We start from the raw sequence: 12,449 nt of genomic DNA, 5'->3' as shown, positions 1-12,449 counted from the left end.
AGTGACATAACTTTGAACAGTCACTAAATAAACTGTTGTAAGTCAAGGATTTCTTGTACTGGATGTACAGATGTTCCAGTGAATCATTTTGGAAACTGTTAGGTTGTTTACAATCAGTTTGTGCAATCTTCTTGCATGAACTCATATGATCCACATTTCTTCTGCTTCTTTACTCAGTCTTTCATATAATCAACCAAGGCATGCTTATTAAGTTACTATCACGAGATAAATGCCTTCATTCGCATCACATTCCAGACATTTCAGAAAAATGGTGGTGGATGAATCTCATTTTTCAGTGGTAAAGTATTGCAAATTCATGACTAAGAATATTCCTGAAATTAAAAAAAAAATTTATGTGAAAATACGTTGAGTAGATGCAAAAAATATACTTTTACAAGTATTCCTCATTTAATTGGAACCGGCAACCCAGTTAAGCAAAACATTTAGTATGTTAAATGTGACTGCTTGCGATCTTCCTTTGCTTTATAAACCTGCCAAGTCTTAAATGCAAGAAGTCATAAAGTCACCCTTGTAACTCCGAATGGTCACTGTCTGAGGCAATCACTAAACGAGGACTCCCTCTAGTGTGTGGTTCCACCCGTAGTGTGAAAACAACCAGTGCCTTCATTCGTCCTCATGTTCCATTTGCTGTAGTACAGATATGCCCCACTAACCATTTCCCATGATTGTCTTCCCACAACTTGGTCTTTGTGCCAGCAGCATATGAAGTGGCAGAAGTCAGTCTAATGTATTCTACTATGAAATCAGCATTTAACCTGCTATCTCAGGGGTCAGCAAACTGTGGCTCTGGAGCTGCATGTGGCTCTTTCCTCCCTCTGCTGCGGCTCCGTCACTGGTTGGCGCCACAATTTTGAGAGCTTTCAGTGTGTGTGTGGGGGGGGGGGGGGAGAGAAGCATAGTGCACCAGGAGAAGACTCTATGGCAAGGGGAGGGTTTTCCAGTTGTCTCCACAATTGATAGGGCTTTCAGTTATGACAGGTAGAGGAAAAAGTACGCCACGCTAGGAGGAGACTCTATGGTGGGGGAACTGAACTTCCGGTCAGCTCTAGAATTGAACAGGGAGCTTCCGGTTAGGACCTTTGTGGTTTTCTTTTCTGTGGGAAACGGGTCCAAATGGCTCTTTGAGTGTTTAAGTTTGCCGATCCCTGTACTATCTCAACAGGAGACCTCCCAGGGGACATAAAGGAGACATCTTCAGAGAACTGGCCTCCAGTTGGTTTGGTCAATCTGTTTTGGGACTGCCACTGCTTCCCCCTCCACCCCAACCCCCATTGTGGCTGCCATTGTTTCTAACACCCTGATACAGCCTATGTTTTACTCTCTGTAGTTTAGATTTGGAAATACCGACCATGTGAAATATGGGCTCCGAAGACTCACATGATGGCCTCACCCTCATACACTAATACTGGCTTACACTGAGGCACCCGTTTTCTTCTGGGCAATGGTTTATAAAGTTTTAACCCCCATCTAGGGGTGTGCTGTATGAAACATGAGGCTCTGAACTGCTCCTCCACTGGAAGAGTGAAATACAGAAGTTGAGCTGTGAACAAAATAGGATAAGGTGTCGGGGTTCCAAGTAACACTCCCAAAGAAAGAAGACTCCGAGGCTTGAGTTTCCTCAAAGTTTCATTTTATAAGAGATGTCATATTGGCACATCTGGGAAAACCCAAATCTGAAAGCTTCCAGCTTTTCCCCACCCAACTGAAAGTCCAGGTCCCTGCCCAGCACCCACATGTCCATCACATGGTCCAATCAGGCACCGTCCAACCACAATATAAAAAAATAACAAAATAAATAAATAACAAAAATAAAACAATTAATTTTACACACCAGAAAAGAATAACATCTTTACTAGCCGGATGAAAATCATACCATTACAGGTAATGCTCAACTTGCAACCACAATTTGGTCCAAAATTTCCATTGCTAAGCAACAATTGTTAAGTATGTTTTGCTCCATTTTACAACCTTTCTTGCCACAGTTGTTAAGTAAATCACTGTAGTTAAGTTAATAACATAGTTGAAATCTGACTTTGATTGTCAGGTTGCAAAATGTGATGATGTACTCTCTGGATGTTGCAACAATGCCAGTTGCCAAGCATCTGAATTTTGATCAGATGACCATAGGGATGCTACAACAGTCAGCACCATTATCACCTTGAATGTTCATTAAACGAATAGTTAAGTTGATGATTACCCTTGTAAGGATTTGGAGGCTAAAATGGACAAAAGTTAAAAAGTTCAAGGTGATAATATTTGACAAAAAGACAGTGGGAAGCATAGTTCTACATTTTTTATTGTTTCTCTATTTCTTATTTAGAGAGAGACAGACATGATACTTTTGTCCCAGGAACTCTGGGGATTTTTAGACTGTTATGCTCCACCAAGATGTAGAGATCTTTACATAATTTTAGCTTATATAGAATATCTGCTGTTTCAGAATAGATTCCAAATCAAGCATATTCAAGGCGAGTTCCTTTTTATACAGTTCTTAAAAAGAGTCTCTTTAAAAGAATAATCATGTATTATTCAGTCTCAGACCTTTTACTGCATCTCCCTTCTCACTACAGACAGGAATCTACACGTAGCTTGTTTTCTGCTTATCCCGTGGAAATTGTCCCATTGTTTTGAGTTTTCTCACATTTCATATCCTATTGGTCCAACAATTTCCATGCAATTTTGCTTCTATGTAGTTTTATTATCACATTTCATTCATACATTACAGTGATGGTGAACCTTTTTTGGCTTCCATGAAAAAAAGCGGTGGGAGCGCAGAGGGGTCATAGTGCGGGCGTGCCATACCCATAGTACTGGACCAGCGAAACACCCCCCCACACACACTTTTGGCGTGGTTTTTTCGCCCTCCCCAGGCTCCAGGGGTTTTCTATGAGCCTGGGGAGGGCAAAAACAGCCTCCGCAGGCCTAGGAGCTTCCCTGAGGGTGAAAAACAAACTTACAGGAAACCCGGAGGTTCAGGAATGGTGACTTACGGTATGTCCATAAGGCTGATTTTTGATCTCCAGAGCCTTCAGGGGCCTTCCCTGAAGGGTCCGGAGGGCAAAAAACAGCCTCAAAAGAAGGCCGAAGTCAGCTAGCCAGTATGTGCATATGCGATGGCCAGCTGACAGGGCAGCGCCCCGCATGCCCTAACAATTGGCTCTGTGTGCCACCTTAGTTCGCCAACATGGATCTATAATTTGTCGCTGTTTAGTGCATTCCTTCTCCCTCTGACAAGCTGGTTGCATTAAGCCTGCTTTAAATAGAATTTCGTTTTCTACTGTAGAGTGCAATACTAATGTAATATTAGGTTTTCTATTCAATTGAATAGATTGTGAAGGATGTGTGTGTTTTATTTTTATAGTTATAATGTACACTGAAGACATTTAACATAACAAGGTGCAATGACAATAAAGTAAACTTAAACAGAGCTAATAGGAGGCTATTTTATCAACATCATTATGAAAACCTAAACCTACCTACCTTCTCACGTAACTTAGGACTCCTAAGTACTAGAAAAAACCCAGTTCGCAAGCGTTGGGCTGCCAGGCTGCCCCCTCCCAAAACGCCTCCAGCCCTGGGAGAGCCGGTTACCTCTCCCCCTCAGTTACCAGCCTCTCTCCCACCTGACCACGCAAACCTTGGCAGCGAGTCTGCAAACTCTCCACTTTCTAGCTTGCAGGTGAAGAAAGTTTGCACTCACCCCTCTTAAGAAGAACAAAATATGTTAGGAAATATTAAAAAGGCAGAATATTATTATTTTCCCCTAAAGGAGAAACATGTTTCTAAATAAACTCAGAGCCCAGCTCTCTGCCCTAAGTAAGCAACTAAGGGGCCAACTTTTAGAAATGCAGATTTGGTACTCTATTCAAGATAGGATTAAAACCCCAAGGAAGTCAGCATCTAGCATTACATTACATTTGTTAAACAAGATTTTAAAACCCAAACTCATTGCCGGCCTTTGCCAGACAAAGTAGTTCAAATTAAATAACAAAATACACAAAGCAAGAAGCCTCTAAATTACAAAATGCTGTAGAACAAACTGTATAAAAATTCAGGTGCTCATTAAACCAGGTGTTCAGCTCCCCAGGACTTCAAACCCATGTGGTCCTGTCCATCAATAAACCATCTTTCCAAACAGCCTCCATGTTTCCAGTGTTTTTCTCCCCACTTGGAACTAAACCCAGATGGACATGTCTTCCAACACAGGAAAGACTTGCTTTTCTTTCTTTCTTTCCTCCCTCCCACCTTTCTTTCTTTTTCTTCCCTTCCTCTTTTTCTTTCTTCCTCCCTTCCTTCCCTCCCTTTCTTTTTCTTTCTTTCCTCCCTTTCTATTTTTCCTTCCTTCTTTCTTTTCTTCTTCTTTCATTCTTCTTTTCCTCCATCCCTCCTTTTTTTCTTTCCTCCCTTTCAATCTTTCCTTCCTTCCCTTTCTTTCTTTTTTCTTTCTTTCTACCTTTCTTCTCTCTCTTTTTTCCTTTCCTTCCTTTCTTTACATCTTTCCTTCAATCTTCCTTCCTTTCTTCTTTTTCTTTCTTCCTTTCCTCCCTCCCTTTCTTCCTTTCCTCCCTCCCTTTCTTTGTATCTTTCCTTCCTCCCTCCCTCCCTCCTTTCTTTCTTCTTTTTCTTTCTTTCTTTCCCCTCACCTTTTCCAATTCCTACCCACCCACACCTCGCCCCCGTCCCCTTCCAGACGCGCCGAAAGCAGCCCGGCTGCCACCCAGAGGCAGGAACGGTTCAGCTCTCCCAGAGCACCAGCGCCGCCCGGTCTCTCCAGCCGCAGCAACCAGGAGAGCCCCGGCGGCCTGCCTTCCACGTGGGCAACCTGGCTGCCCCGCGGGGTGACGCCGTACCTGCAGCCCCAGCGAGCCACTTGGCGGGTACAGAGGCAGCTTCGTTCCCGGCAGCTTCTCCCCCTGCACGGCCGCAGCGCTTTCCTGGCAGCTCCGCGGCCGCCGCTCCTCCTCCCGCGCCGCCCCCCTTTCCTCCCCAGGGCCGGCGGGGCGGGGCTCTTTCCTTTCACGCCGGCCTCGGTTTCGAGTAGCCGCTTCTGCCATCACCTCCGCGGCCAAGAGTCCCAGGAAATGCCCGCCGCCCCCCGCTTCGAGTCCCAGAGCGAGGACGACCTGGAGCCCGAGACCCCGATGGAGCCCGACGCCGCTCCGCACCACGCCGGCCCCAAAAAGAGCAAGGTAGGCGGCTAGGCCGGCGGACCGGCCTCGTGGCGGCAGCAAGCGGCCAGGGAAGGAGGGGCCGAAGGCGGGGCAGCGGGGCGAGAAACGACGCGGCTGCGCAAGGAAGCGAGCGGCCTGCTTGCTGCGGTGTCGGTCTGGCCTAGCTCCGGAAGCGGAGGGCTCGGGGCGGCGGAGGCTTCCCCGTTGTAGGGCTTCCCCGTCGTTCATCCCCCTCTCCCCGGGCTTCCTACCCGTACAAAAATCTGCACCCCCAGTTATAGCGGCTATACTAAGACGAGAGGCTGACGTCTTGCTCCTATTTCTTTCCCACCAAAAATGTTTTATAATCCAGTTTTTACCGTATGTTTACCGTATACACATATTTACAAACTTGCTTATTTCCTTCCTCCTGGTTCTAAAAGTAGGGCCACGTGGAGGAGCGGAAGGCCGGAATGAGTCCCTCCTCCGCTTTCTTAAAATTTAACCTTTTCACCCGTTTTTATTTTTGCCAGCTTGTCAGCGATCTTATAATTTCAAGGTTTATATGTAATAAATATAATATATGCATGTAAAACAAAAAGCAGGCATGGCGAGAAATGCACCAAATATCGTTTTATGTGTAAACTAAGGTATTCGTAATGAAAGTTTTTGTGATAGAAAACGAAGAGTTAGTAAAAGATCCCTGTACAATGGATATTCAGTTACATTTCCATTTCTCTATATTTCTACTTGTTTCTGAATATTTTCAGTATTTCTAAACATTTTATATCTGGCTAATATTTTTTTCCTCTGGATAATTTCCCCCACTACTGTCCCCACTTATTCGGATCCATTTCCTGTATTTATAATCATGTTTATACTTATAACTGTTACCTTATACATGCTTAACAAAATAAATAAAATAAAATAAATAAAGTTTCTTGTACCCCTATTTTGGGGTGATTGGGGTGACTGTTAGGTAATTGATTTCAAGAGTTGGAATCAAAATACATCTGGAAGGCCCTAGGTTTGGGTAAAAGGAAGATCAGTTGCGATGAAGGAAATATAATTACCTCATTTAAATACATAACTCTGATGATTTCTTGTTATTGAGCCTTAATTTAATATCCATCTTTGGGGATATATTTTAATGCTTTTAATTTTCAGACTTGGGTTACTTAACAATAGTAACCTATTACTGAAACATTGATTATTGTTGCTTTTGGCAACGAAAAAAGAATTAGAAAAAAAATCACTCTTTTTGTTTCCTATATTTTTAATAATTATATTACAATTTTTAACAAGAAATAGAGAAAACAATACATAAAATTTAAAACATTTTTTCTTTGAATTTCTTATTTTTTTAAAAATTGTTTCTTATGTTTCTACTGTAAGGGGCACAAATTGGTGTTGAGTTGGGCAGCCTTGCAAATTGTAAAATGACATAATAAAATTAGTTACTAAGTTATAGTAACAAATGAAATAAAAGAAATCCCCAAAATGAACATAATAAATGGATATACATCACTTAAATGTATTGCATATTTAATAATTATATTGAATTCTGCATTAAAACTGCTCTTGTAAAATACTGTATTATGAAATCTATGCCAAAGGGGAAAATGTGTCATTTGTTTAATTAGTAGAAAGATAGTGTTTTAAAACTTGATGGTTATGTATTCTTTAAATGTCATCTTTCATGTCAATAGTAAATTTTGTGGATGGAGCATTAATTACCATTTAATGCACAAAGTCTGTAGAGATTCTCAGTCATCCAGGTTGTCCCAAAGGTGCTTTTTCAGGAGGCAACTTGACTTTCTTGTTTTTTCTTTGAAGATGTTTCGTTTCTCATCCAAGAGGCTGCTTCAACTCTGACAGGATAGTGGGGAATGGAAGGATTTTTATTCCTTGCAGACAGCTGGTCATTGCATCCTTTTAGAGGATCCTTGAAGCACTTGGAGGTTTATCTGTGTCCTTAGGGTCACTGAATTGTGTGGGAGCAGGAATGGATTTTTAGAGGAAAAAATTGTAGACTACAGGAACCATTTGCACCACTCAGGTAGCCCAGAACCCAGAATCTTTGACTTTTGCTAATGTGTAATTCAATTTGCAGTATGTTTGTCTCAGATCTAAAACAAAACACATTTTCCATTTTCTGCATCCTGTTCACACCAAAAATGTAGCAATATGTCTTTAGCAACGATTCTGTTCTTCTTGGTTTCTTCTGTATAAAATTATATTCCTAACATTGTAATAAATGTTAGGAAAATGATTTGTGGGGGTTTGAAGAAAGTATGTGTAATAATTTGAATATGTTTGTTCAAATATGCTTGCTTTACAGAAGAATAAAAAAGATAAAGCAGAAAAGCAGAAACGGAAAAAGCATACATTAGCCGAGACTGAATTACTGGATTTGGAGTTGGAGCCACCAAAAGCAAAGAAAATTAAAAAAAAGAAAGAAATGGCTGTTAAAAATGAAGATGGAATTTCGGAATGCAATTCAATATCTCACATGAGTAATGGGGTAAAGCACTCAAAAAAGGAGAAGAATTCTTGTGAAGATTCACATATAGAATGTGGAAGTGATCAAGATGAGGTGAGATTATTTATTCCCTGTACTAAATATATTTTATTTAGAATGCCAACACTATAAAGTAGAAAGATCAGGCATTTTACAACTATGTCAGGGCAAAGCGTAATCTTGATGACTCATTAGTATAATCTTTATGTGCATTTCTATTTGCATATTAAGTATTTTTGAGATAATCATATTTTTCGGAGTATAAGACGCACCGTTCTCCCCTTAAAAATGTGGAAATGTTGGTGCATCTTATACACTGAATACAGCCATTTTTGGCCTCCCGAAGTCCCGCCCCCGCAACCCATTTGGAATCCTTCCCCCAGCCCCTAGAAGCACTCTGCATGCTTCAGCAGGGCTGGAGGAAGGCCAAAATGCTCCTGTTTTTGCGGAAAACGGCCCATTTTCTGCCCGTTTTTCACAAACGGGGGCATTTTTGCCTTCCTCCAGCACTGCTGAAGCCTGCAAAGTGCTTCTGGGGAAAAGCAAAAATGCCACAGTTATTCCAAAAAACAGCCCATTTTCAGCCCATTTTTCGCAAAAATAACTTTTTTTTCTTACCTCTTCGAAATCTTTGGTGCATCTTATACACAGGTGCATCTTATAGTCCGAAAAATATGGTATATAAACATGATTTTATAGACTGGGAGCATAGAAAAGCATAGAATCAGGCTGCATATCTCATTCTCTGATTTCAAATATAGTATGTTAATATTAAGATATAGAGCCACTTTCCTTTTTTAAAATATATTTTTATTGTTTACTTATAAATATATTAAATACAGTATAATTGTCCTGGAGTTCCACTTGCCAGAAAACAAAGGTAAAAACAAAATAACATATATACTATTTTAAACAGTGCTAGTGTTGTACAGTAATTTCTGACCATCATATTCTAGTATGTCAACTTATCTATCATTCTAATACCTACATTCTAATACATATATAGTATCTCTTTCCATGTCCACCTAACCTGATTTTTTCCACATTCCAACTTCTACCTCATGTTTCTAACCATTGGTAGAATCTATCCCATTGTAGCATAGTATTCTGTATCTCCTTTCTCTTTTATTTTTAATGTTAGTCTGTCCATTTGCACACAGACTAGTATCTTCCTTATCGTCTCCTCTTCTGAAGGGGCATTTTCGCTCTTCCACTGCTGCACATACACAATTCTTGCGGTCAAGATGGGTAATATTAGGTCCTTTATCATATTAACATATATTGAGGTATAGAGCCACTTTCTTATGATGTTTAATAGGTATTCTTTGTTTTAGGGATTGTTTGATTGTGACAATGATGAAAAAGTAACTTTGTGACCAATACTTGCATTTATGACCTTTACAGGTCTGTAAAGCAAAGGAAAGCTGAAGATCATAAGTGCAATTATAGTTTCACGTAGTGACTGCTTCACTTAATAATCAAGTAGCCAGTTCCCAGTTGTCTCCAAATGTAGACTATACTGCAACAAGACATTTACTTATGAAAATGTAATAAAAAATATTAGAATGTGCTGAGATGGGTAGACTGACACTTAAGATAAAAGAAAGAAGCAGAATACTTTTTAAAATGGGATATATTTTACCAATCATTAACTAACAGAAACAGAGGTTAGAATTTAAAAAGAATTTAAAGAGATAATAAAATGTGTATTGAAAATATTGGAAGATGGACAAACTAATTGTATTATTATTTTGTGATTAATATTGCTATGTTTATTAAAATTACTAGTATGATAATGGTTATTGTTGTACCTTTACACAAAATGAATTATGCCCAGACTGTTCAGATAGACATGGAATTTTTTATGTTTTTAAAGAAAAAATGTACCCATAAAACATTTTTTAAAAAAAAGACATTTACTTATCAGACATATTTATTGCCATGAATCTCAGCGAAATGTGACTTGGGTGGTGTACATAAAACCATAAAAAAATAATTACAAAAATACTCTAAAATTAAAATAATATTAAATAGAAAACAGGGTAGGAAGAGCATAGATCCGTGATGGTGAACCTATGGCATGCGTGCCACAGGTGGCACACGGAGCCATTTGTTAGGGCATGCGAGGTGTTGCCCTGTCAGCTGGCCAGCAACCATGTGTGTGCTGGCCAGCTGACTTCATTTTTCGCCCTCCAAAGGCTTCCCTGAAGGCTTCAAAGCACGAAAAACCAGCCCTATGGGCAAACCGGAAATTCAGAAACGGATTTCCGGTTTGCTTGTAGGACCGTTTGTCGCCCTCCGGAGCCTTCAAGAGGCTTCCCTGAGGCCCCGGAGGGAGAAAAATGGCTCTATGGACAAACCAGAAGTCCGGTTTGCTCGTAGGGCTGTTTTTCACCCTCCGGAGCCTTCAGGGAAGCCTTCTGAAGACCCATGGAGGCTCCAAAGGTAGAAAATCGGCCCTATGGGAACCCCAAAAATCACCATTCCCGAACTTCTGGGTTCCCCGTAGGTCTGTTTTTTGCCCTCCAGAGGCTTCAGGGAAGTTTCGGAGGGCGTCCAGGGGGGCGGGGCAGGGGAGGCTGTTTTCGCCCTCCCCAGGCTCCTAGAAATCCTCTGGAGCCTGGGGAAGGTGAAAAAACCACGGCAAAAGCGGGGTGGTGGTCACTGATCGTGTGCATGCGCATGTGCTTGGGGTGGTCGTGCACATAGCATTGGTGTGGCATGCCAGTGCACGCCCCCCCCCCCCGTGCTCCCCCCACTTTTCCCAGGATAGCCAAAAAAGGTTTGCCATCACTGGCATAGATGTTATATACAATCTAGCCACCTCATTAAATCTCCATTTCTGTGAGACTCCTGAGCCTGTTGACATAATAATTTTTAAGGGATTTCTGTAGAGGAACACCAAGGATGGTTCCAATCTCACCTCGGCAGGGGTGGGTTTCTGGCTTTTTTTTAGTGCCGGTTTGCTTGATCCCCAAAATAAGTGTTTGGCCTTATTTTCGGGGAAGTCTTATTATTCTTGAGGTGTATGAGGTGGTGAGCGTTGTCACCTCATAGCTGCTGCTGTATTGCAATATTTTTGGGACGAGCTTATTTTTGGCAGAGGGCTTATTTTAGCGCATGCTCTCAAAAGCCCGATTGGATTATCCAGGAAGGTCTTATTTTCAGGGAAAATAAGGGTAGTAATTGTCCTCCATTATTTTATATTTTCTTACTCTTTGTATTGCTAATGTTTATCTTTGGTGCATTTTGTATTTAACAATCTTAGCACATCTATGTTATTAATTACACACATACATGCTGCATACATTATTGCTCTGTAAATAAATTATAACAATAGTTGCATTTAATTTTTCCCCCTTGGGAATATTTCAAAGTGTGGGTATTGAGTACTGTAGATGCTTTTTTTCTTTCAGTTCTTTAAATATTTTTTGGAATTAAAATCTTATAAAAATAACTGCTTTTTATTTTTGTTTCAAATAGGAACTAACAGCAGAACAAAAGGAAGGTGCTTTTAGCAATTTTGATATCTCTAAAGCAACCCTTGATCTTCTGAAAGGTACATTCTTTGAATGTTTTCAGCCCAAAGCAAATTTTATCGGGTAGCCTGATGATCTCTGCACGAAAGGATTTGATGTTAGCAGATGAGAATTGGTATAATTGAAATATTCTTAATTTAATTGATGAATTACTGCCTGCAAAAGATTTGCATAGAAGTTAATTTGGTTTTCAAATGAATATGCTGTTTTCTTTTAGAAGTAAGGGGTCAGTTTTGACTTACTCTGATGTTACTATGATTTTTACTAGATCCTGTAAACTCATGAATAAATTTCATGTTCTTTATGAGATAAAAGTTGAGGAATAATAATGTTTGGTGCCACAGACAACATTTCATGTAGATATACATACTGTAGATAGCTTGGTTAAAAATGATAAAAGCTGTAATTTCTTGGTGCAAACACCTGAGTAGTATGAAATCCTTTTACAATTGATATTTTGCATATTTCTGTAGGAAGGTGCTCTCCAGGCATTTTTTTAATCATTCTAGAGTTCAGCAATTAGTTGTAGCCTCATGACAAAAGAAAAAAAATATGCCATGATCTATAAGATTAATTATCAGAGTAAATGTCTAGGATGGCATTTCTCAGTCTCAGCCACTTTAAGATTTGTGGACTTTAACTTTATGTTGGCTGGAAGTCTGGGACTTGAAGTCCACACATGTAAAAGTTTTTAAGCTTGAGAAACACTGTTCTAGGAAGAAGGAAGGAAGATTTGATTCATAGATCTGCTGGATGTTGTTGCTTTTAGGTAGAATGCTGGACTTGGATTTACTCCATGTCACTTGAGTGTAGTAATTTGTAAAGTATTTAATAAAAATGTCTCTAGCATAGTCTCTCTTGTGTATTTTCTTTTTTTTTTTTAAGTTTTGTTACAGAAAAATTTAGGACTAATCATGATAAACATATATTTTTCTAGAGAAAATCTAATCGTATTCTTCCACAGCTCGTGGTGTCACCCACCTGTTTCCAGTACAAGTGAAGACTTTCAAGCCAGTATTTGAAGGCAAAGATGTAATTGCCCAAGCTCGGACAGGAACAGGGAAAACATTCTCCTTTGCCATTCCATTAATTGAAAAACTTGATAGAGATCCACAGGAAAGAAAAAGAGGCCGTTCACCAAAGGTAATTAAGTCACAATGAAATTACAAACTTGAGTGGGGGGACAAAAATACATTAGTCACTCATGCACGGTAGATT

At 40.1% G+C, this 12,449-nt stretch overlaps 1 protein-coding gene across 1 annotated transcript; it reads left to right on the top strand.

Annotated features, from left to right (window-relative positions):
• Positions 1–4,876: 4,876 nt before the first annotated feature.
• Positions 4,877–12,407, top strand: LOC116523331 (nucleolar RNA helicase 2-like). Its single transcript, XM_032238439.1, has 4 exons — positions 4,877–5,210; positions 7,513–7,767; positions 11,176–11,251; positions 12,196–12,407. Exons 1-4 carry the CDS (start codon positions 5,103–5,105, stop codon positions 12,390–12,392), a joined length of 636 nt encoding a protein of 211 aa, XP_032094330.1. The 5' UTR covers positions 4,877–5,102; the 3' UTR covers positions 12,393–12,407.
• The last annotated feature ends 42 nt before the right edge of the window (positions 12,408–12,449 follow it).

Source organism: Thamnophis elegans, unplaced genomic scaffold (assembly GCF_009769535.1).
Source record: "Thamnophis elegans isolate rThaEle1 unplaced genomic scaffold, rThaEle1.pri scaffold_173_arrow_ctg1, whole genome shotgun sequence".
Classification (NCBI taxonomy): Eukaryota; Metazoa; Chordata; class Lepidosauria; order Squamata; family Colubridae; genus Thamnophis; species Thamnophis elegans.
This window is presented reverse-complemented; position numbering and strand designations above follow the sequence as displayed.